At 47.3% G+C, this 26,364-nt stretch overlaps 1 protein-coding gene across 4 annotated transcripts in view; it reads right to left on the bottom strand.

Annotated features, from left to right (window-relative positions):
- The window catches only part of LOC119187664 (uncharacterized), a 103,966-nt gene that overhangs the window by 15,541 nt on the left and 62,061 nt on the right, over positions 1-26,364 (bottom strand). For 3 of the 4 annotated variants that reach the window (XM_037435749.2, XM_037435754.2, XM_037435760.2), the window contains 6 exons: positions 24,862-25,274; positions 18,685-18,939; positions 17,274-17,402; positions 16,921-17,077; positions 10,139-10,401; positions 7,781-8,017 (listed from right to left, as the gene is read on the bottom strand). In XM_037435749.2, coding sequence (XP_037291646.2) covers positions 7,781-8,017; positions 10,139-10,401; positions 16,921-17,077; positions 17,274-17,402; positions 18,685-18,939; positions 24,862-25,274 — 1,454 coding nt within the window. The remainder of the gene's footprint in view (positions 1-7,780; positions 8,018-10,138; positions 10,402-16,920; positions 17,078-17,273; positions 17,403-18,684; positions 18,940-24,861; positions 25,275-26,364) is intronic. The other variant, XM_037435764.2, reaches the window with a different exon arrangement.

Raw genomic sequence — 26,364 nt, 5'->3', positions numbered from 1 at the left:
GGTCACCTGTTCCCATGCGTGCACCAACATGTGCATGGCAGTGAGCAGCGTAATGCCGAAGTCCTTCCTGTCACCCGCGCACAAAATCATTCGTGAACGATCAACGTGCTCGAGGAACAAAGTGACGCTGCCGGGAGCGGCCTAGGACTGCTAGGACTACTCCGCCGACTCCTCAGCGTCCCGTGGGTCCCGACTCCCGCGTACAAGTGGCGCCAGGCGCTGAGATAGCGGGAGGACTACGAAAAAAAAATGCTTCCTGTATTTCGGAGGCCATACTTTGCTCGCCCTTTGCTCGGAGGCCACTTGAAGCTCGAAAACACTGGTCGTGCTACCTATCGTTCGACCGTAAAAGCTTCCACTAGTGTTTGACGATGATGACGCTCGGCGGCGCGCGCTTCGAATTATCCGTAGAGGCAGAAATTTCTGTTCGAATGAACGAATCGTTTTACACATGGTCTCCTATGCACTGCGGACCGGACTGCGGCGACCATTTCGAATTATCCAAAATTTCGAAATAATGAGGTGTGAATTAACGAGCTTTCACTGTATATGTTTCCCATATGCGGCACTTCGTACGTGTGCTGAGGAGTTCGTCATGTTGTAGTGCATTAGTGTCGACGGTATGGAAGGAGCGACTCAAAAAACTCGAGTGCACCACAATGCTGCTTTTAAAAGAAAAGTCATCGCGCGTGTAGAAACGGACGGAAATGGACCGCATCGCGGAAGTTCGGAGTTACCGAAACGTGCGTGCAGGACTAGCAGAAACAAAAGCAGAAGATTGTCGACAGCAAAGCTTCACGCAAAGGCTTCAGTGGACCACAGCAGGCTCGGTTTCCGCAAATTGAAGAGCTGCTCGGCGAGTATGTGCTTGAGCAGCGAGCGGCACAGCGGCCCGTGACGACAGAACTGCTCCAAGTGCGGGCTATGCAGTTAGCCTTAGAATAGAAAAAGGGCTAATGCGGAGCCAGTTTAAAGCGAGCAGGTGCTGGCTAACTAACTTTAAGAAGAGGAAAAGCTTTTCGCTCCGAAGGTGAACGGGCATATGCAAAAAGTTTCGAGAGGAGTACGAAGAAAAGCTTCACAGTTTTCAGAGGTTCGTCCTAAACTTGCGGCACAACAACGGCTACCTGCTTGGGCAAATCGGGAATGCCGATTACACGCCTCTTTAATTCGACATGCCTGGCACCACAACCGTCGAGGAGAAGGGGGCGAAGCAAGTTCGTGTGCTGACATCGGGCCACGGTAAAACTAGAGCGACAGCAATGCTCCGTTGCACGTCAGATAGGCACAAGCTTCCCCCGTACCTCATATTTAAACGGAAGACGCTCTCGAAAGGAGTCATTTTCCCGAGTGGTGTGATCGCGCGGGCCAACAAGAAAAATGGGTGCGCGTTGCAATCGATGTCTTAGTTGTTTTTTTTTTCCGTCGTGGTAACCGGGTGCGCGTTACAATCGAGGGCGCGGTAGAATCGAGTAAATACGGTAGTTTCCGTGCTTGCTTCCAGCACTCGGCCGTGCCTTCAAAGCGGCGGCCATTAGGCATAACGTTCCGAGGCATCGCGGCCCCTGGATGGTTGGCGCGCGGCCCCTGGATGGTTGGCGCCGCTGTACGCGTGGTGACGTAGCGTACGCGTGGCAAAAATATCAAGCCCGGCTTGATCTCTCGCGCCTCCTCGCATATGCCCCTCCGACGCCAATGCCGAGAGGCGCATTTGACGCTTTGACGCGTAGATGCGAGCATATGCGTGCCAGTGGTTGGCACTTAAAGTAAAGGAAGAAACGTCTAGCAAAGTGGCATCACCAAGAGGCTGAGGGCTCACACCCCGCATATCCTGTGTCAGCAGCACTCGAGTTCACACAGCTGAATTCTCCGGCAGCGTCTCATTCTCCGGCAGCGTCTCCGTGCTTGCACAGGAAACGCTGCACTGCGTTAACGTGGACTCCGAGCCCTGAGCGCGTCCACTTGGCGCAGTTGCCCATTGGTTCAACGAACATTCAAAAAACAAAAGTGAGCCTTTGAGCCGGGACCGCATAGCAACGCATCGCCAGAGAGAGGAGAACGAGCCGAGATTTGAGCCGGGACCGCAGAGCAACGCATTGCAGAGCGAGCCGAGACGCGAGTGGCGTCGGACGTAGCCGATCGAGCTCCTGCACCGAGTCCAGTTTCCTTACACATGTAACCACTGCCGATTCACCTGTAACTTAGCACAATACAGTTTTTCTTAAAATTTGAACCTTGCCTTGACTACATTCATTCGGACATCGCTGACATGGCGCAGCCGACAGGATGTGAATCGACCGAGCTGCATGCGGAGGAGGGAACGACGCCACGAGAAGGAGCGACGCCACGCCGTACATCGTCTCGGGACTCCGAAACGACCATTGTCGAAAGCGTGTTCACGACCCTCGACCACAGCACGATGGCCAATGCAACGAAAAAGCAACTCGTCGACGAGCTGAGAGCACGAGGTCTACGGTGCTCCAGACGAAAGGACGAGCTCATCGCAAGAACATCACTCGCCAAGCCCTAGAGCCGACGGACTCGTCAACGAAGGACCAGGCTGCCTACTACGACGACAGGCAGGCGCACCTGGAGACACTGTCCGCCGACAACGCGAGGTTTTGCGCTGAACTGAGCAGCCTGCGAGCCCAGCTTAACCGTACGACCACGAGTGAACGTGAGACATTGCACGAAGCCCATCAGAACGCTTCACTGCCAACGGAACGGGTGACGACTCCAACCCTCGGGCTGCACCATTCCGTCCCTGCTGACATAACGATGTCCTCGGGTTCGACGCGGCCACGGTCACTGAACGACGGCACCAACCAAGACGCGGCACGCCCCGTCGCGCCGACCGTTTCAACGCACGAGGGAGAACCTTCGATGGCCCAGATCCTCGCCGCGCTCGTGAACACACAAACCCTGCTCGCCAACACGCTGTCGAGAGGTCCACCGACGACGAGCCCGATCCAGATTCATTCCACAAGCGACACGTCATCCTCAATCCCCTCGTTCGATGGGACGCCGCAACAAAATGCTCACGAATGGATTAAGCAAGTGGAGAGAATCGCAGCGCTCGCCCACTGGACGCCATCGCTGACGGTGACAGCACCAAGCCGCTTGACGGGATCTGCCAAGGATTGGCACAGCGCCTACAGCTCACAGTATGACACCTGGGAGCAATGGAAAGAAGCGCTCATTCTCCGATTCAAACGAAAGCTGACAATGCAGGAGTTCCTCGAACTGCAGACGAAGCGACGCCTTCAGAGCCACGAGACCATCGTCGAGTACATGTACTCGAAGAACGCCATTCTGAACAAGGCGCCGTACCGTTTAGCACAGGAAGAACGAATTTCCCTCATTCTCAGCGGCATCGAGGACGACACATGGGCCAACCCACTCGCAGTGCAGCTGTGTGGCCCAGTAACCGAACTCATTGACAGAGCGGCTTTGCTCGACGCGAGGCGTCGCACGACCGTGTGTGCCGAGAACGGCAAGATACCGTCTGTCTACAGCGAGCCGTGGTCAGGGTTCGAACCAGCGGGTGCCAGCCAGCAGCTCTGCCAACTTGCCGAAGGCCAACCCGCCAACGATTTCTCGGGAGCTCCACACCCGCAGCCCATCTCTGCTCGCTCGTGCTTCAACTGCGGCGACATCAGTCACCTGTCCCGTGATTGTAGAAAGCCGAAAACGCCAGCAACGATCAGAGCGGACGAGAAACGAGCGAAGACGGACAATAGCAGCCACGAAACAGGGACTACGTCACCTAGGCAAGCGAACTGTTTTTTGCATTCGACGGGCGGCACATTACCAATAGTGTCCGGTACTGCTAACAACCGACCCGTCCGCGTGTGCATTGACAGTGGCGCCAACTTATCCATCATGAGTGCCAATGCCTTGACGGACGACATTCCCACGCACGCATGGGTATCGCGCGAGAACATTCAAGTTCTCAACCGCAGCATACGCCCAACTCTGGCTGCAACGCTTGATGTGACACTGGGCACCACGAATGTGCGACTCGAAGATGTCGTGGTAACGGAACTGCCCAGCGGCATCAACCTGATTCTGGGATCAGACTGGCGACGAGTCGCGAACGTCGACGTAACGTTTCACACGTCAAACGATGTGACTATCGACTATCGTTCCAGTCGAGCCCTCCGGAAAATTTTCATTGTCCGAAGTGCCACCCCCGAAACAAGGCACACTACACCGCACCGGGGAAACGCTTATTGTGACGTTCTGCCGGCAATCGGGCGAGAGTGTTTCCAAAGACGAAGGGTACGTGCACCTCAACACGAAATGTCCCGCACCCGACAAAGACTTCACGAGTCTAGCCGAAGACGCCACACGGAAGGTAATGAAGGATGCCACCAAGGCAGAGAGGGAACAACTTCACGCAATTCTGTTAAGGCATCACCAAGCGTTCACTTCCAAAGGCGACACTTTAGGCGTGTGTCCTTACACTGAACACAGCATCAAACTCAGAGACAATATACCAGTGTCATCGAGGCCGTACAGGTGCTCACCAGCTGATCGCAAGTTCATCCGAGAACAGGTGAATGACTACCTCTCCAAGGGCATCATAAGGCCGAGCAAAAGTGAGTACGGTGCTCCAACGATAGTCGTCGACCAACCGCACCACCCGACGACTCCACGAAGAATGGTACACGACTATCGCAAGCTCAACGAGAAAACCATCAACCCTTCTTATCCAATGCCTGTCATGGAAGACATTATTGACGATGTCATGCGCGACAAATCGGCTTACTTCACTGTGTTGGACGTGAAGACGGCATTTCTGACTATACGAATGAAGCCGGACGACGTACACAAGACCGCATTCGTCACTCCAGACGGAAAGTACGAATACCTTCGAATGGCCTTTGGGTTTCGCAAGGCCCCTCAGACCATGCAAAGAGTCATGCGTCGCACGTTCGATGGCTTACCTAGGACAGCTACGTACATGGACGATGTCGGGCAGGGAGCCACAACAGTGAGGGAGGCTTTGGATTTGCTGAACGAAGCACTCAGGAGAGTCGTGATCAACGGCTTGAAGATGGATCTCCGGAAATGCCAGTTGATTGAAGACAAAGTATCTTTCCTGGGTTACGTGATCTTCGCCGAAGGACGAACACTGGACGAATCCAGAGTTGCCGCTGTCGAGAAGTTCGAGCCGCATCGCAACGCAAGGAAGCTGTACTCCTTCCTGCAGTTCGCTAACCACTACCGAAAGTTCATACCGGAGTTTGCAAAGGTCACGCACAAGCTACGGCACCTTCTGGCGAGGGACATTCCTTTCGTATGGACTAACGCTCATGAAGCAACCGTCAACGCCATAAAACACGCCTTGAAGAACCCGCCGATTTTGACGAGCTTCCGCCCAGACTGCCCGACTAACGTTCACGTCGATGCTTCGCAAACCGGGCTGGGTGCGGTGCTTTCTCAAACTCAAGACGGAAAGGAGCGAATCATAGAGTACGCAAGCAGATCACTAAACGAGCACGATCATGGTCTACACTCTAATATGCTCGAGTGCATGGCGCTCCACTGGGTGATCACTGAGAAGTTTTTGGTCTACCTGAGAGGAGGCCCTCGTTTTACAGTGTTCACGGACAACTTCAGCTTGTCATACCTCGTCCAGAAGGGAGCCAGCAACCGCAGATTTGCGAGGTGGACGCTCGACTTAGCAGAGTACACCTTCGACGTCAAGCACAAGCCAGAACGCCAGAACTCCGCTGCTGATGCACTCTCGAGGCAGTCGGAATCTGCAGAGGCTTTAGACCAGGGGGTTTCGACCCGAGACCTCCACTGCTACGCAGTAGTGGTCGGCAAACACAGTTGCCTATGCGAGTTTCAGGAGAGGGATACGGACTGCAAAACTGATGCAAAAGATTTCGGGAGGAGGCCAAGCACAAATCTTCAGACTACGAGATCGAAAACGACATACTGGTGAAGAAATCTCTCGAGGGAGGACGGGTCCGTCGGAGGGTGATCATTCCCGCTGCCCTCCGAAGCAGTGTGATGATCGTTTTCCACGACAACAACGGCCACCTAGGCGTCGAGAAGACAAGAGACCTGATCCAGCGAAAGTACTGGTGGCCATCGATGAGAAAAGACATACGCGAGTATGTTGACTCCTGCCACACGTGCCAGACTATCAACGCCAGCACGACACGGAACGAAGGTTGCCTCATCCCACGCGATATTCCTACTGAGCCAAACGCGGTGATATCCCTGGATCACATGGGTCCGCTAAACGAGAAGGGAGACCACATCCTCGTGTGTATCGACCGCGCCACGAGATACATGGACGCCGTGACCGTACCGAGCACTACGTCGACGCACTACCTTGACTTCATGACAAACCGGTGGATTCCGCGATTTGGAGTTCCCAGCGTCATTATTACGGACCAAGCCAAGGGATTCGTGAACAAGAAAACCAACCAATTCCATCACAGACTGGGAATTGCTCATCATAACTCCCCACCGTACTGGCCACAATCAAACGGACTGATTGAGCGAATGGTAGGAACATTGAAACAGGTGCTACGCAAAATGCTAAACAACAAGGACAAATGGCAGAAGGAACTACCCCGAGCAACGCTAGCAATCAACGCCACGAAGCATCGTCACAGTGGCCACAGCCCATTTCGACTCATGCACGGCTACGACCCGTGCATGAGTCGAAATGCATGAGTCGATGTCTCTCTCGACTGAGCTCAACCTCGCCTCAGTCGAGGGAGACATCGACGAGTCTCATAGACAGCACGACTTGGCAAGGGGACGTGCGGAGACAAGAGAGAGGCTACTGCAGAGTCAGCACAAAACAACGGTCCGACAAGACAAGAAGCGGCGAACTCCGAGGTTCATAACGGGGGCCTCGTCCTGCTTGAGTTGAGCGCTCGAGGCACATTAGATCCTCGCTATGAAGGGACGTCCGTTCGAGATAACGGCCCTCGTCGGAGGAAACAGGGCCGAGATCCAAAGCGTGTCCCACACATTGGGCATGATCAACCAAAAAATCGTCAACGTGAAGCAGCTTCGTAGATATAAGGAGCCGCTCCTAGAAGTTACGGAACCATCGCCATCTAACGACACGCACGCCTGAGGACAGGCGCAATTTCGGGAGGGCCGTGTCAGCGGCACTCGAGTTCGCACAGCTGAATTCTCCGGCAGCGTCTCATTCTCCGGCAGCGTCTCATTCTCCGGCAGCGTCTCCGTGCTTGCACGGGAAACGCTGCACTGCGTTAACGTGGCGAGCCTTGAGCGCGTCCACTCGGCGCGGTTGCCCATTGGTTCAACGAACATTCAAAAAACAAAAGTGAGCCTTCGAGCCGGGACCGCATAGCAACGCAACTCCAGAGAGAGGAGAACGAGCCAAGATTCGAGCCGGGACCGCAGAGCAACGCATTGCAGAGCGAGCCGAGACGTGAGTGGCGTCGAACGTAGCCGATCGAGCTTCTGCACCGAGTCCAGTTTCCTTATACATGTAACCACTGCCGTTTCACCTGTAACTTAGCACAATACAGTTTTCCTTAAAATTTGAACCTTGCCTTGACTACATTCATTCGGACATCGCTGACACCTGGCATAGCCAAACTAAGCCACCGCAGAATTTTTTTTTTCTGTTCCCGTAAGGTAGTTATTAACCACATTTTACTGTGCTATGAAATGCACCCCATAGTTACAGCAGTATTACAAAAGTCATACTCAGGGGTCGACTCCTGTAAGTGATAAGGACAGTGCACAGGCCAAGCAAAAGCCGGATGGAACTCGCCTGAGGCCGCACTGTCGGCACACCAGGGGCCATCAGCCGTGGTGGCATTATTCCTGCTGCTCCAGCAGCATTCACTGCCTGCAGCCTTCCATTGTTAGACACAATGCGGATGACCTTCCGCGGTGCACCAGGTGTACCGGTTGCTGCCAGGCCTGCTGTGCGCAGAGGCCCAATGCGACTGGCTATGGTTGCACCACCTCGGCCTCGCAGACTTCCCATACCCCGTGGAGGACCCATCTGAAAAGTGCCACGACCTCGTTTGGACTACACTCACCAGGCACACTTTATGATGAGAATTGCGTACCACTTCGTTATGCGAGATTCATAATATCAGTTGCCATTGAATGATCTACCATATTTATTCGAATCAAATGCACATAATATGCTGGAGAGTCTAAAAATACAGCTGAATGCAATGCTAAAACTTCTTTAAAGAATGTTAAGGCATGTCCTGATGATGACTAGAGAGCAGCCCATGGTATGCCTTATAGATAGCTAAAATGCATGCCTGCGAAAGAGAACCACAACATAATAATGAAGCCGAGGAAAATGGACACAACAATAATAAAAAATAAAGCCAGGCCTGCACGGAACGCGCAACACAGTCACAGCGAAAGCTAGAAGAGCGGCCTTTCAGAGCATTTTCCAAACACTATTTGGGTAACTGCTACAAGCACACTGCTGGGTACCCACTACACCATAAATAATAATTATTATTGTGTATAGGCCAGCATTCACTCTGTTATCCTTCGTAATTCTTTGGAGAAGCGAGCTATTCGCTACACACTTGTTAGAAATTTTGTGCAATTTTTTTATGCAGTGGCTAACGATGATTAAGAATTATGCTTGAAGTGGGTATGTGCCACAGTTAATAGGTGAATAGGAACAGGTTTTCTAATCGGTTGGAGCATTGAATGACCCACTTGTTACGCCATTCGCATTGTGTGACACATGGCTGGTCTTTTGATGTTCTAAAACACTTTATTACTCATATTAACTAGATTCCTTTCCCGACATAAAGCCTGCCTAAGGCCAGTTTAGAAACAAGTTCTATGTACTGGCGTGGATCAGTGGTAGAATACAGGGCTGGCACGGAGCGGAACCGGGTTCGAATCCCATTGTGTCATATGTATTTTTTATTTACTGAGTTTTTTTTTTTTCGTTTGATACTGGTTACGGACAGACAACTAGCTGTAAAAAGAAAAAAAATGCAAAGCTTAACGTGATTGCGGGCCACTCGTGCGCGTGCGGTTAAACCACCCACACGTGTGTGACGTCGAGAAAAAAGCGCGAATAGCGCGGATACCTTGGAATAATTTTTGGAAAAATGATAAGCCGCACGAACTCGAACCATGAAGCGAGAGCCTACCCTTCCGCCCCTTTTCTTCAGTGGCATCACATGGTGCCCCTTTAAAGATATGTAGTTCAGAGACATCTGCAGCAACTGAAGGGCGACGCGGCCAACACAATTTTTTATTTATTTATTATTATATATATATTTTTTTTTTGAAGGAAGGGCACATTCAAGCATGCAGCATCCACGGCTTGAGGGGCACCGGCCCGCCTGCCTCGCTCACACCCGTATGCCCTAATGGAGTGCTTGCTCTCACCTCGAAGTCACTGGGGCTTAAAGCGTACCTAACGTGACGCTGCCGCTTCGTGCTTCATCATCGGAAAGACAACCGCAGAAAATGCATGGTCGAACCGATTTGACAAAATTCAAGGCAAAGTTTCTAGCTTGCTGGCAGGAAAAATTCGTTGTATCAAGGCTGTCTCCCATTACCGCTTTGTTACATAGAAGTCGCAAATACAGGTGCTTCTATTGAGTAACGGAGGGGAATATAAACACTTTGTAATATCGAGGAATTCGTTGTATGGAGGTTCGTTATAGACAGGTTTAACTGCATATGCAGGACAAACTGCAGCAGAGGTTGAGTTATTAAGGTTTTACTGTATGAATGGCGTGCAACAACGATAAAAACTGTAAAACAATGACTTTCTTGGTGCCTACACAGTTTAGAATGAAATATCCAGAAATATAGTACTACTAAATACACAGTAAGATTTTTTGGTACAGCGTTTTCTCGACACCAAGTCATGCAAGAAATTTCAGATAAAGATAGTTCCAAAACATGAGTTTCCAAGTTAATGAAGGCTTGTTTTGCTTTCAAAGAGTAAAAAATCGCTTAGGCCTCCCTGTTCTTTTTTATCATTTCCCCAGATCATCATACATCATCTCTTTTCTTCATTTTTGCTTGAATAGTAAGCAGAAATAGTACAGAGCACCAGCAGACAGACTCTTGCTGACAAAAAGACACAACTTGAACAGAGTCAAATGAGGAATGCTCCATTTCCTACCTCTGTGTTCACTTGGTTGGCTGTGCTAGGAGTTGGCGGCACCGTTGTTGCTACAGGTGACTGTTGCTGAGTCTGCGGCTGCTGTTGTCCAGTTCGTCTTACAATCACCACTTTTTTAAGAACAGGCACAGACTCTGCCTGCTGCGCAGGAGCTGGTGCTGGTGGCTTTATGCCGAGTCTTTGCTTCACACTTGCACTTGTACTCGCTACAGCCTGTGGTTTCTCCGCTGGGGTGCTCAGAGCACTGGGTGCCGCGCTGGCCACTGCAACAAAATGTAGCAAATACAACTTTCACACTTCAACCACAAAAAGCTAACATTTCTCCACAGCTTGGACACCAGTTGTCATGATACGATTTTCGCCTTTGCATTAAGCAAAGAATGTTCTGAAGCCCTAAACAACCTCTGTTTCACAGGCGCTACCAAATCTGTCACTACAAAACAAGTTTTAAATAGTAGTGCTAGCACACTTTTGTTATGCAGTAGTACACATTCGCTGTAAAATAAGTTCAGACAGTGCAGCATCTACATGCTCCAATGTTAGCATTTCTTTTTTTCTTAAAGGGCCCCTCACTTAGTTTGCCAATTTTGAGCTGACGAGCCCAACGCGCACATAGGGCGTTCACGCTCATGTCAGCCAAAATTTGCAATGCTATGCATCACGGAAATGGATCAAATTTCAAGATGAACGTTGATTGCCCTTCCTTTCACGAACGCGTGCCCAGAGAATGAGGGCATGATGCAGACGTAAGAATTGCCCTAGTAAACGGTAGTGCTGTGACGCCTATCTTCTACGCAGACGACTGTGCTCTGACGTCACCAACAGTAGAACATGACATGGCCAAAATTATTTCACATGACATGTGTAGTTTGTGTCATTTGTTCCTAGAATCGATGAATAAAACTTGAAATAAATAACGAGACACAAAAAGGTAATGCCTGCTTACTTTTAATTTTTTTTACCCGTGAATTGCAACAACATGTGGGGCTAGTGTGCCTGCGTTTCGCATGCAATCGTGTCTCCGCGGTTAGCACATCAAGCAGACGCAAGCCCTGCAAACAAAACTAATGGTCCTGCGCGTTTGAGCACTCAATATGCTCATCTATTCTACCTTATCTAAGCCAGTGTTTCCAAACAAGTGCGCAACGAGGTATCCATACCGTACAAACAGCAGTGGACAACAAAATAACACTGGTCAACAAAACAACGTCGTCGCTGATGCAGACGTGCTTGGAGGTTGGGCTTGCTAGGGGACGTCATGCACACGTGACTGTATGTCGGAGAGGGCAGGGAAGAGATTTGGCTCGCGAAGGCTACGTAAGGCGTGGCAAGGGCTTCAGACTCGCCTCCTCTCATAATTGTTTCGCATCGCTTCAAAACACTGGTTTTCTCAGCTCATATTGAACTGACAGAAAAAATTCTGGTGGCATAATGCTCTTTTTTCAAACATAGAACAACTGCCAGCGTCTCACTAAAATTTGTTATGGAGCCTAGCGAGGGGTCCTTCAAGTGCTTGTAACCTGCCTGCAAATAAAAATACACTACAGTAATCCCTGATGCAAGCAAGGACAACTCAACTATCTTCTACAGCAGAGCTATTAAAGCTGAGCTTCAACCTTCCTTCTCGGAGTTTTTAGCATAGCGAAGCGGCTATATGCCACGAAAATTCAGCAAGCTCCACTAATCAGGTATAGTATGGAATAGCATAGGGGGTGGGAAAGGGGAGTGAGAAAGGAGGAGTGACGGAAGGAGTTACGAACAAATTACTGAAATTTGTAAACATTATTAATTGACCAAGTGAAGCTTCATCCCCTCACCCTCAGCTCTCAAGGACCCAATTAAACACTCTCAGAATGATGTGAACGGTTACTCAGCAGTTGCCTTTAGCTTACACTAAATCTATTGCTAGCATTAGGCCGCAATACCCTCACTGCAGCGAGAGACGGCACATGTTACTTGACATGTTCTGGCAATGAGCCTGTCAGGACAGAGGATGCCCTGGACATGGCCTCCGAGATCGCAAGCGTGCGGCGTGTTTCTCTCCGGCCGTCCCGATCACACAGAGAGCGCGTGTTTCCAGAGGTGAAAGTGGCCCGCTCTTTTCTCCGCACCACGGCGCTCTTTCTTTCGGTCGAAAAGGCTGCTGCGCTGTTGGCAAAGCTTCTATGTGGCGAGAAAAATTGATTTTGCGCTTTTATATAACTTTGTGTTCATTTAGAAATGTCCGGTCAAGGTGTACGAGAGGCAAAGTGAACGCTAGGGCGTTTTATTTTCAAATGGGGTTCTTATTTTGCTGTAGATTGGCGCTGCCCAAATTAGAGCAGTTGAAATTGTGATGCTTCTGCAAGAGATTCGTATGTGCTCGAAACTATGGGGGCGGAGGCACTGGAGAAAAAAAAAAAAATGGCAGCCCGACACTTTTTATTTTACAGTAGTCTACCTCGACAGATACTTGGTTTTCTGAAAGATGCCGTTCCGCCGCATGTGCGACCCCTTGATTTGGATGCAGTATAGATAACTGTAAATGAACACGATACTGATATTGCCACTGTGCTACAATATCATAATCAAAATACAGATGATGAAAAAAGGAGACTATGATAACTCAAGCACTTCCACTGTGAAGGACGTAGGGAGTAAATGCAAGTCGGCTAATCGTAGCCTTTCACAACAATGTGGCAAAATTACTTATCACATTATTAAGTGGCACAATCAGCACACTTAATTATCTAGAGCATAAGTGGAATTCGGTTGACCTGATAAATATCTGTGCACGATAAAATAGTGAAACGATCTCTAACAATAGGAGGGCAATATGATTCAACGACAATAACTAGCCCAGTCTCCACCGACTAGCCCAGTATCGGGGAATGCTAGAATGCCTCTGTCACAGACGAAATGATACCTTTTTTGCAATGATCTATATAAGAAAAATACAGCAGCTGCAATGCTTTTATTTGCCAATTGGACCAAAATAAAAGCAGTAACAAAAAAAAAATACTTGTCTTCAGTGCAGCCAGAAGATTCATCTGTGATTTTGCTCACACGCGAGAAAAAAAAAAAAATCATGTGCACGCTGAAATCCCGTGCACTCGAGGAAACCACATTAAATGCGCCCCTTCGCGGTAGCCGAGTGCGTGCGTGTGGCTGTACTCTCTGGTTTTGCTGAGGAGCGCGGCAATTGCGATGGCCAGAGAGAATCCCGCCACGCGCTGGAGGACAACAAACGCCATCTTGGAGAGGGAGGTCCAAGTACAGGCTGTCCAGAGGGCCCGCAATTAGGTGGAAGGGCCCGCCCTTCCTGTCCCAAGGGTGCAGCTCCTCAGGATAATTTTTAGATGTGAAGCAGCTCTTTGACTAGCCTGTGAAACGCTGCCTGTCTGTGTCTCCGTGCCAACGCACCGCACCGCTTTCCCCTTGCCGCAGATGTTGGGGCAGTGCCAAGTAGGTCACGCTATCCCTTGCAGTGCACGGTGACATCACTCTCTCCTTCGCCTGCCGCACGCTCGCCACGTGTCACCTTTCTCTCGCTTTACATTCAACCACTCAGAAAGTTCGAGCGCGCATCGAGCAAACACTCCTCCTGCTCGTTTATCAGCGATGGATAGGACGCCGAAAAGTGAAGCTCCTTCGCCCGCTGAAACATGCGTTGATACGATTTGGCCTAACCTGGCCGTTGCCGGTGTTGCAAGGGTTAGCAAAGCCGATCGCGTTCGCGAATGGAGACGTCGCACCTGCAACACCGACGAGGCACGCGCCAGGGAAGCCAAACGCAAGCGTCGGCAGCAGAAGACCAACGGCACCGACGAGGCATGAGTCAAAAATGCCGATCGCGGCCGTGCGCAACGCTGCTGCTTCGCATCCCATCCTGATGGGATGCGTTGATGAGATGGGAGAAATGTGTAATTAAATTTTTAATTAAGTTCATTGATTGACTATGCACTCCATTGGCGAGGCTTTCCTTTAGCTCTGTTGTGCCTTGGTAATTACTACACTAAGTCAGTAAAAGCCAAGCATAACTGTTATCCCCACCAAAGCATGTGTGCAATAAAAACGAAAGTTAACAGTAGAGAAACACTAACAGTAACGATAATACCTGGAGTTTAACGTTCCAAAACTATGCAGATTATGAAGGACGTTGTAGTTGAGAGCTCGGGAAATTTTGACCACCTGGGTTTCTCCTGCGCACCTAAATCTAAGTACGCAAGCCTCTTAACATTTTGCCTCCATTTAAAATACAGCCGCCGCAACCAGAATTGGACCCCGCGACCTTCTGGTTAAAAAGGGGAGAACTAATGCACCATGCTGTTGACATTCCTTTTTATTACCCTCAGTATGTACACTTTATCATCATGTATTCTGCTTGACAAGTGCAACCAATCAACTTTGCGGTATACAACTTTCAATACCCTATACACACTAGCCTAAAGTGTATTGTAGGCTTGTGGGAATAGTGAATTTTCGGTTCAAAGCAAATTTGAAGTGAATATTGAGTTTGGTTAAATAATTTCGAATCGGATTCGAATAGTATATATGACATATAAAGAAAAATGAGTATATTTATCATGACCTAACTAACCTGCACAATATATTTTTAATTAAAATAAAGCCTCTATGCAAATGCTTTTTTTTTTTTTCATTTAAAGGAAGCCAGACAACTCAAAAGTAGCAGGATTTGACTTTCCGTAGGATGCGAGTGATAACCTGTGAATTACACAACCTTTTAAACTTTATTATACAAAGAGCATATAAGCCATCTTAACAAGCTTTCAAGCTAAATAAAATGAGGAATTGATTTGGGGGTAATAGGTTCATTTAAAGGGGCCCTGCAACACTTTTTCAAGTAGCCATGGAATGGATTCTCAAAATAAGCTTATTGCCTCACAAATTCGCCGCCGCAAGCATGTTTAGAATCCGTCCAGTATAAGCGGAGTTGCAAAGATTTGTTGCAAGCTGCAATTGCATTCTTTCTTCATGTCCCGACGAAAGCACAGGAAGCTCAGCAGGGAAGGATGATAAGGGGAAAATCTAACCTTCAGCACTTTTTCTTTTTTTTTTCCTTCGAATACGCAGCTTGTCAGTGCAAATGCGCACGTATGCGTGGAAAGGTGGCAGTTTAAGGAACGACTGAGAGCGCCATGCTCAAATCAGCCCATGGCTGATGCAATGGCTGTGACGAGGTATTTTTAAGCTTGTGGTGTCATTTGCCAAGAGAAGAGCGCAATTCTTAGCTGACTTTGAGAATTTGCTGTCAATTCCAGGCAGTGTGCTGCACTATAGTATTTGGCTTGCATTTTCTCGGTAGCCTCAACTACCAAACAGCAGCATTTTCTGACCATGCTCAAAAAGTGTTGCAGCAGGTAACTATGAACTTGAAGGGGGGTTCCTGGCAGGGCAAACTTACCCTGTAGAGGTGCTTTCACGGTGACTGCACTGCAGTGAAACCACCTTTACATGCAAAATTATTTACATTAACAGTTGAACTCGCTACAACGAAACTGACGGGGCGCGGAAAAAATTTCATTGAAGCGAAAATTTCATTGTAGTGAAATAAAAAAATATATAGATGATCTGAGCGATCAAAACAAAGGAACGTTTATTCTCAAAATTCAAAAAATGTTCGCTGCATCCTATTATTTCCCAGCAGCGTCATGATGTGATTCTCACGCTTTCATAGCGAGCCCATAGTGAAAGGCACGCTGAAACAACGCCTAAAACCGCTTTCGTGAACGAACCAAACAGTGGCATTAACACCAGTAGCTGTCTGCCGTCAAAAGTATCCGACAACGCCGAGATGGAGGCAGGGTATGGTGGAGCGGCGACTATTGCATTATTCCATGCCGTTCTTATCATCCATCACTCGTGGCTAGCTGATTTTTGTTGATAATGCGAACGAACAGCCGTTCTGATTAGTTACCACACTGGCCCAGCGCGAACGTAATGATAAGCATCGGAATCGAAAAAGGCATTGTGCCGCGGTTGCACCAGCAGATGCAAGAAGGAAACCATGAACTGAGCAACTGAGCTTCAGCTTCGGATCGTCTGCGACTCAAAAGCAAGCCAGTGGCAAAACAAAAACAGGGACGTCTTCATTGCCATCGCTATCAAGCAATGGCAGCGCCCGTGCTTGCTGAACAGCAGCGGTTTCCGGTGGTGCCAATGCGTGTTTTAGACTTCGTTGATGCATTTTCAGGCTCTGAAAATGCATTGAAATGTTAAAGATTGGTTTACTGCATAGCAATAAGTATCTGAGCCTGGAAGTGCATTGTGAAATTTTGTTGAAGCGGGACGATCGAAGAAAAAGTGTTCATTGTGGCAACAATATTTATGCACTGACTCCTATAGACTGCTGACTGGGGATCGTGAATTTTTCGTTGCAGCGGCGTTCATTGTAGGGGAGTTAGACTGTACTTGTTCATTGCTAAGAGTACTTCAATATTTTCAATAATTTAAATTCGAATCAAAGCGAATTCGAATACTCTACTCTTCGCTCGAATATTCGAACCATTCGAATATTCGTGCAAGTTTAGTGTCTTGCTTTACATTCTGTTTAGCATTCTAATACTTTGTGTTCAAGAACAGTGCGGTAAACGTAAGTAGGCGAGAATTTCAAGCAAGAAAAGAAATGCGACATAATTTAATAAACTGATAAGTCAAGCACGTCAAGTGTGCAGCAAAGAATGTTTCTCTTGCGCATGCTTTGCCTCTATAGACACCTGAAGTTTCACTCCTTATCGTGCGCGATATTTCAGGTCACACTTTGCATTTTGCCTTTTCTGTACCTGGTGGTTGTGCAGTAGCTTGAAGCCTCTGCTCCAGCAAGTCTTTCTGTCGCTGCATGACAGCCAGTTTTCGACGCTCTTCCTTGATACGCATAACTTGTTCTCGCAGCTTCTTCTGTTCCTCAATTTTACGCCGAAGCTCTTGAGTGGCTGCGTCCTGGAAATAAAAAAAAGAGATAAAAGAAAAGAAACATAAAATGTGGTCTTGCATGAGCACACAGGTTTAAGCAACCCTGCTCCAAAGCATTGCTTACATACTGCCCAAAACAAGCTTATAGCTGCTTCGAAGGCTTTTCGTATAGACGGTATAGAGCATTCAGCACAACAAATTGCTATCATGTCGGGGAGGTTACCTCTTCAATTGCTGGAGGCAGTGTTGCCTTTTCAGGCTCGGGCGGCGGCAAGTAATCCAAGATTGGCACTTCCTTGATGTTGGCATTGTTCACCGTGCGAGCCGGTGGACCCTGGCTTTGCTTCCGAGGCTGCAGCATACATAAAAATATTGAATTCTTAAAAGAGGTTGGCTTAAACCCATTAAATTGTCCAAATTTGTAGCATGATCACCCCGAGGGCAGTCACGCAGAAACCAAAATGTCCATCAGTCCCAACTACCATGCAGTGCATCAACATTAGATAGTGGCAGCCATACACATAATGTGAGAAAAACAAATGCTGATAGCGCTCCGTGACTCCAAGTATGCCATTACACATGAGAACAGCAGAGAGCCCCTTTTTCGTTCTGCTACAGGGAAGTCTCATGGCAATACAGTAATTCCTTCCAACTCATTCTTATGTAAACAATCATAACCATGGCAAGGGCCTGCAATAATTAACTTTTTTGTGGGTCAAAACATACATGTACATCATCAGCTAACAGCCACAAGGCAGTCAACGGCATGCATGCAATTTCCTGTACATTTAAAGGATGCTCTGCCGCAAGCGAATTTTTTCAGATCTGGCGAAGTTGATCGCAGCGTCTAGTAGGCTCTGGAAAACTATTTTGATCTTGTGTGAAGGCTGCCGCTGCGCTCTTGGGGCAATATCACCTGCATGTGAAGCAGGCTTTTGGTAGCAAATATTTGGGGAAAAACACTTGTATTACTTTAGAGTAAGTACAGTATTAGATGAAAATATAATACAGCCTGAAACATATTTTTCCAGTTCCTTCAGGTTCTGTTTTCTCAGTTCCTTCAGGTTCTGTTCAGAATATTCGTTTCTATATCTTCTTCCCCAGAAAACTTTAATGACCATGATCATCTATTGGCAATCACTAACATCGATATCAATTAAAAAAAAATATTTCCATTATATGAAGTTATTTGTGCTTAGCCAGTAAGACGGAAGCAGTTAAGAAGTTTCAAAACTATTAGAGGCCTAGAGCATTTTTTTTCAACATTTCCACTTCGACAAGCTCTATCAGAGAATAGCAAAGCAACCACAAGACTTTTTGAGTCGCATGTGGAACCAATTTGCAACAGATCCTCCAATAAGATTGAGTTCAAGTTAATTCTAAGAAAGTCGAAAATAACAGGTTGGTTCACAAAAAGAGAGAGATTTACTATTGGTTCCGACACTTCCGTATAAGTTTGATTAGACACTTTGGAACTGGTTCTACACACTGCAACAGTCTGCTCTTATGGCTTCTTTGAGGATTTAATGAAGCCTGCGTTGGCACTGGCAAATCTCTCACTGAGAGTTGATACTACAATTGTTGCCGGACATATTTGCTGATAGACGCACTTGTTGCCTGTATATTACACTTACCATTCGCGGGGCTTCAAGACGTGGTGTCTTGGGTGGTGCTGTCGCAGGCAAGGCAGGGCTGGGCCTCTTGCCGAAAGGTTCGCGTGGTGGAGGTGGTGGCTGCTGAAACCTTGGTGGCGCACCGAAGCTTGTGGTTGTGGACACTGGACCCGTATAGCGTGGCGGGCCTCCCCCTTGCATGGGAGGAAACGGACTTCCTCCAGCTGAGCTCTGTGGTGATGGAGGCTGGTGGAACTGACGCTGCTGTTGCTGCTCCTGCACAAGACCATTATCCATCTCGTTGAGTCTTCTACGACATGCCACTTGCACAGAACGGCACAAGAAAGACAGCCTCCAAGTTCAAGCTCCACAAAACCAGCTTTGAAACAAGCTTTCTTAGTTATTACATCTAACTGGTTTCGATGGTGCTTCAATAGCACTGGGTGCAGAGCAACACATTAAATAGCTGACTATGGCATTCAGTAAGGCGATGATAAGCAAGGTGACATCCAAGATCATATCGACAAGGGATGATAGCAGATTAGAACCAAGAATGCATGGGAACTCCATAAATTTTTTCAGTTTTTGTTTCGCATGTGATGTAACCACTGTGAAGAGAAGTTTGTCGGCACAGCAGGGAACTGTAAAGTCTTCACGGCCTCTCAAGCCCTACAAGTGTTAGTATAAGATCCTTTTCTTTATTATTATTATTATTATTATTATTATTATTATTGTTGTTGCAATAGCAATTATATTATATGAACAGTCTCGGCTAGTTTTTGACGTCGCCATGAACGTCATGTCACTGATATGTATAAGTATGCATGTATGTGATATATATATATATATATATATATATATATATATATATATATATATATATATATATCTCAGAACACGAAAATTCTAAGGCACCCTACTGGGGATTCGAACCAGCAACCCCTTGCTCCTCAGTGCACTGCGTTAACCAACCAGGCTGCACCGCTCATGCTATCCATCTCGCTCACTAAAGGGGAGCTATAATACACACCGTTTACCGTTGGCTTACTGCCGATGAACTTTAAGAAAAGCTTGCATGATGGCTCGCTAGTAATTATGCAGCACAAAAAATGAGACAGCTAGTTCTGCCAAAAACTTTCCGTCTCATTGTTTTACTTGTAGCGCCATCTATTAATATTTCAAAAAAAAAAAAAAACACAAGCTTGTATTATATGGCCTGTGCTTTTACATTCTTTGTCGCATGTTCTTGAAGCCACATGTTTGGCAAATGTAGCCATCCCTGCTAAGCATACCGATTACCTTGAGCTTAGTTTTCAGAAACAGATTAAAACCATGATGAGCCCCTAGCTGTTAAGCTTCAAGGGACAAATGATCCATTTTCATGTGACAACATTTTACAGCGGAGAAAGCGGCAGCCAGCCGTGCCTTGATTATTCTTTTTTTTTTTTTCGTTTACCCTATGGCAATCAATTTCTACCTCATCCCTTTTCAAAATTAAAGATTTTCTTTATATTAACTGCCGGAGAAACCAACAACGATGAATCCCAATTTTTGTTGCACAACAAACATAATAGCCTTGATGGGGGCATGCAAGCAAACAAGAGTAAGCAAAATGGAAAAAAAAAAAGGGCCTTCCTGGCGCAAGGATTCAAAGTAAATCGAAAACAAATTGTGACGTGGAGGGAGAAAGCGAGGTAAGTGAAAAAGAAAGGCCAGAGCTTAAAGCTCGTGTCTCCCTCACACCGAGCCTGGAGGTGAAGAAAGGGCTGGCTTAATCAGCAAAGAAAGCAACAAAAAGTGTTCATCCTTTCGCATTCTTCTTGCGTTCTTCAGTTCCTTAACACGAGTACAGTATAACAGAAGAACACAAGAGCTTGGCTAGAGGGGAAAATGCAAGGGACGGGGACGAAAGAAAAGATAAATGAAATTGAGAATGGGAACAAAGTGAAAATGGCGACAAAGATTGTCTGTGCATTATATTCACATGAAACGGAAACCATATATGCAGCACTACCACTGCCATCAGGGGAGTCAGATGCATTGTCATTGCCGTCACACAATGGCACCTGAGCTCGTGTTGTGGTCAGTTAGCAATGTTTTTCATAGGGCTTTTGGGCGACATTTTGTTCGCAGTGAAATGCAGCGAATTGTTATGCACCATTTTCACTATGAAAGTGCATGACAAAGAAAGGTCATTTTGCACACAACATATAGCTGTGTCGTGTCCTTTTTGTGTGCCCGAGGCTTGTGATTGTGAGCATAGCAAAGAAAAATCTTCAGTTGCACGTTGCTCGGGAAAAATTACTGCAAGCTGAAAATAAGAAAATATCTGAAACTCACAGAAAAGCTTGAAGACTTTCATAAGCAACTTGTATATTGGCTTCATTGAGGTAGCGGTATACAATGTAGGAGTATCCAAATGATAGCAAAGCCAGTAAAACAGCCTCAGAAGGTGAACAACTAGAAGAATAAATTTTCCATTCTTTGAAGGAAAATTGTGCTTGTCTTTCCCTTTTTATCTTTTTCTAAACAACAAAATAGGGTTGTGCTAGTTTTATTGTTAAAATATGGTAGCAATTTATTCATGAGCATATTTTGTACAAACTTGCGAAATCAAGCACTCGTTAGATTAGTGAAAATACTTTACTTGAAAGCACGCACACACACACACACACACACACACACACACACACACACACACACACATATATATATAATCACATATATATGTGATTTTCTTTTTCTTTCCCATTATAAGTACACTTTATTCAGTGTTTTCAAGCAACATATTTAGGCGCACTTACCGTATAAACCGGAATATAAATCGAGATTTTTTCAATAAAGTAATAAGCTAAAGTCGCCCCTCGTCTTAAATAGCGGTGTCTAGCCGAAAGTGGGACGCTGTCTGGCAACATATGGCTTGCATGTGCTTGTGAAGACAGACGCGGCCATATCCGCAACCAAATCCAATCGCAGTCTGTTTTCTTTGTGTTCGTGATTTGCTTCCGATCTTTCTGAGTTTTCGCTCCGCTTGACATTGCGCTGCATTTTTAGTGGCCTTTGTTTTTCCCGTTCACTGAATATGTCTAGCGGTGTGAAGAGGCAGTACACAGCTGCATTTAAACTAGATGTTGTTAAGCTCGCAGAAGCGAACGGGAGTATGGCTGCTCAGCGCCGCTTTGGTGTATCAGAAAAAAGCGTGCGCTATTGGAGGGCGCAGAAAGGGAAGCTGCAGATGTACAATCCTCGAAAAACGTCGTTTCGTGGACGAAGTGCCGTTCATCCACAGCTGGAGGATAAGCTAGCGGACTTTGTGCGGGAAGTTCGTGCGCGCTCGCTGCCAGTGACCGTGGATACCATTCGCAAGAAAGCCGTGGAACTCGCTCGGGAAGCTGGGCTCACAAGAGAAAAGTTTCGTGCACCAAACTCTTGGGTGCATCGATTTATGCGACGCAAGGGATTTTTCTCTCCGGCGGCGCACATCCATCTGTCAAAAGTTGCCGAAGGAGTTCGAGGACAAGCTCATAAACTTTCAGCGCTTCGTAAACCGGCTTCGGGAGCAGAACGACTACATGATGGGGCAGATTGGCAACGCCGATGAGACCCCCGTGTGGTTTGACATGTCTTCGTCGACCACGATCACGCAGCGCGGCGCCAAGGATGTGAAGCTGCTGTCCACTGGCAACGAGCACTTGTGCTTCACCGTCATGCTGGCATGCACGGCAGATGGTAGAAAGCTTCCGCCCTTTGTCATTTTCAAACGCAAGACAATGCCGAAGGAAGTGTTCCCGCCCGGTGTTGTCGTTCGCGTCAAGAAAAAGGAATACATGGACGAGGCCATCATGCTCGAATGGATACGAGTGGTGTGGAACCGTCGGCCAGGTGCACTGCTGCGTCTTCGCAGCATGCTGGTGTTGGATGCGTTTTGTGGCCACTTGACCGACGCAGTGAAACGCGCACTCGGCGACGGGAAAATGGATCTCGCCGTGATACCAGGTGGTATGACGTCCACCCTCCAGCCGCTCGACGTTGTACTAAACAAGCCGTTCAAGGACCGAGTGCGGCTGGAATACAAAGAGTGGATGTCCGGCGACAACCCCAAGACACCGATGGGCCGCCTACAGAGGCCTCCGCTTGCGACTGTTTGTGGCTGGGTGCTTTCCGCCTGGCGTTCCTTGCCGGATTCCATGGTGGAAAATTCTTTCAAGAAATGTTGCATCAGCAACTCCCTGGATGGCACTGAAGACGACGCACTGTGGGAGGTGGCCATCGACAAACTCTCATCTTCAGAAGACAGTGGTGCTTCGTTGGATGAATAGGAGCAGTTGCGATGGTGGTAGAGGGGAGCTCCGACGATCGGGATGCGGTGCGCCAATTCACGAATAAATGTGGTTCGGCAGTTTTGGGTTGTTTTCCTTTTTTTTTCTTTTTCGGTAACCTGAACTTGGGAGATTGACCTATATTCCCACTCAACCTATAGTCCGGTTTATACGGTAGGCACATGTTAGCATTTGGTTTGGGGGGGGCACTTCTGATAAGATAAACTCCTGATACGACAAACAAATGATGCGGTCCCTTCGAGTTTGTTTTAAAGTCCACTGTATTTAATACATTGACTTTATAGGGAGCTTGACAATGCCACAGATGAGTTTGGGAAATCAGGCATGTCTGGAATTTCGGACGTTCGAAAAATCAGACGTCGACTGTAAGTGTTTTGGGTTAGCTCTGCCTTTGGTTTTCCGTTTGTTTAATTTGTGCATTTATTTTTTGAATTCTCATACCGAACCTGCATATAATGAAATCCTCTTTATAACAAATTTTCCGGGAATTCATAAATTCCATCACATTCGGGTTCAACTGTACAATGAACTACTAATATAAAAACCACTTATCGCATCACTTTGAAATCTGTTATAAACAGGTTTGACTGTGTGTCTTCTCTCTTCATGTAGACAGATCAGTGTAGCATTTGTGCTAAGGCTACGCAAGGCTCTGCCTGACAAGACAATCGTGTTAAAGGAGGACCCGTGCATCGGTGAAAAACGAAGTAAAGAGCGTGTGACAATTTTTCTGGCTGCTAACATGACTGGCACGGAGCGGCTGCCGCTACTGGTGATCGGGAAGGCTCCAAAGCCAAGATGTTTTAAGAATATTGAGCAGCTGTCTGTCGACTACTGGATCAACAGAAAGGCTTGGACGACTGCCAACCTCTTTCAAGCCTGGCTGCGTCAGCTCGACCGCCGCTTTGCGGCCAAGGCTCGAAAAGTGTTGTTCGTGGTAGACAACTGTAGTGCACACACACAGGTGTCCGGGCTCAAGAACATTGAACTGCTATTCCTCCCTCGGAACACAACGGCTTCCCTGCACCAGGGAATCATACAGTTGGTGAAAGGCTTTATCGATGGCAGGTACTTGAGCAAATGTTGCTCTGCATGGAGTCAGGCAAGCAGTACGAAGTAAGCCTGCTAAGCGCAATCCACATGCTGACATAAGTGCTGAACAACACACCGCCTGCAGTGGTCGGAAACTGCTTTACGCATAGCGGCTTCGTGCACGACGCTGTTGATCCGGGGGTGGTGGCCAGTGAGGAAACCAGCGAAAAGCAAGACCGCCGCTATCTGAGCATCATGCCAGCTGATGTGCCCCTGGGTGATTACTTCGCAATTGACAGCAATGTTGCCGTGGTCGGCAATGTGACCGATAGCGATATCGTTGCCGAAGTCTTGGACGGCGAAGGAAAACCGGCTGAGGAGGACGTAAGTGATGCTGACGAGCATCCATGCCATACTATCACGGAGGCTGCGCATGCGCTAACCGTTTTGGAGGACATATGCATGCTTTCCTCAGGCAGTGTGCGCGGACTAAGCCACCTGCAGGAACTTCGCGATATTGTGACTTCGTCGCACATTGCGCCCGTCAAGCAAACCGCGATCACAGACTTTTTTACGAAATAAAAGTTTGATGATGTAGGAGACATTTTTCAAGTGTTTTGTTCGTACTCGTGATAATTCGTACCCTCAGTTAATTCGGACATTCTCTCCTGTCCAGTGAAGTCCGAATTAACGGGATTTTACTGTAGCACACATAGCTGAGTACATTGTACAACCTCCCCTAGCAGCATTTATATGAAGGTTCTGAATTGAAGTGAACATAAAATGATCCGTAAAGTCTCCATTACTTGCGCACAAAAGCTCTTACCAAGATGCTTGCTCCCTGAGGATGGTGTGCCATATGGGGTGGACCTCCAGCCACCCTCGGCAAGGGCCCGCCTTGGTATGCCGGACTGGGCGGGAACAAATGGCCTCCGCTGCTCATCAGAGGTGGCTGTTGCTGCTGAGGTTGATGAAGTTGCTGTTGCTGCTGTTGCTGGTGTTGATGCTGCTGCTGTTGTTGATGTTGATGCTGCTGCTGTTGTTGATGTTGATGCTGCAGCTGGAGCTGCTGCTGGAGCTGCTGCTGCTGCTGCTGCTGTTGTTGGTGATGCAGAGGGGCCCCAGGAGGAAATGCATTTCCAAATTGGCCTTGTAGGTGTTGTTGCGGTTGCTGCTGCTGATGATGCTGTTGCTGCTGCTGAGGCTGATGCGGTTGCTGCTGCTGTCGCATTGGCAACCCTGAAAGTACAAAGAAGACGTGCCAGGACCATTTGTGTCAGATGACTCTGGATTAGGACTGCATGAATGTCCAAGAACTTCGAACATGTAATCGAATTAACTAAAAACTCATTATAACATAGTTGCATCTTACACCGGAATGAGTTTGTTATAAGCAAAAACTTGTTATAAAGATGTATTTATAACACTACATCCATTGCTGGGGCAATTCATCATTTACTTCGTTATAAACAATACTTTGTCATGTCAGAGTTCTTTGTATTGAGGTTTCCGTGTATTACAGTATGTAAGTGTTGAACCACACTGGTTACTGAATAACTGCTTGAGAATATGTAAACAAAGCAAACCACACTTCCATAAGTAAGTTGGAAATAGTGTACTGCCATCAAGCAGATATCAATATTGACCGACTAAACAGTTGAAAAAAAAAAAAGAAGTAATGTTCATTGTCGACAATGAAGCAACCACAACAGCAACTGCATTTTGTCAAGTATGACCTGCACAAAATATCCAAAACTTTCAGAGTAAATATCAGGTTCGGATTATATGAGAATTTCGGTGCACAAGTTGGCTTATCGCAATCAGTCAAACTTTATTTCAGTCAGTCAAACTTTATTGAGAGGTCCTGAAGAGTTTTTTTTTTCTGAGCTTTATATTTTCACAGTTCATTATTGGGTGCATTAATTATATACAAAGGCGGATTAGGCACAAAAAAATACTGCATACATATCCAGTATTCTATAAAGGGCCAGTAAACAGGGTCAGACTTTTTTTTTACTCCCCCGCCCCTCAAACAAGCTCAGCCATTTGTACAGCAGACCTCGACGATCACATTTTCCAAATATTACAGCACCATGCGCAGCACAGACCTTCCATTTCAAAAAACAATTTTCGTACCTCTTTCCTTCTGACCGATTCCTCTAGTATGCGCGGTGATAAGCTTGCCCATGGGCAACATTACATGCCACTGATCTCATCGATTCGTCATTTACCCTATGAAATGGTACTTTGGTTTTGCCTTGATACAGTTTTGCCTGCACAGTCTGCATTCTGATTTTCCTGTGCTGCCCTCTGCGGTTTTGTAGAGCCT

Source organism: Rhipicephalus microplus, chromosome 1 (genome assembly GCF_043290135.1).
Source record: "Rhipicephalus microplus isolate Deutch F79 chromosome 1, USDA_Rmic, whole genome shotgun sequence".
In the NCBI taxonomy this organism is placed as follows: domain Eukaryota; kingdom Metazoa; phylum Arthropoda; class Arachnida; order Ixodida; family Ixodidae; genus Rhipicephalus; species Rhipicephalus microplus.
Note: the sequence above shows the minus strand (reverse complement) of the source record. Positions and strands in the feature narration are given on the sequence as shown.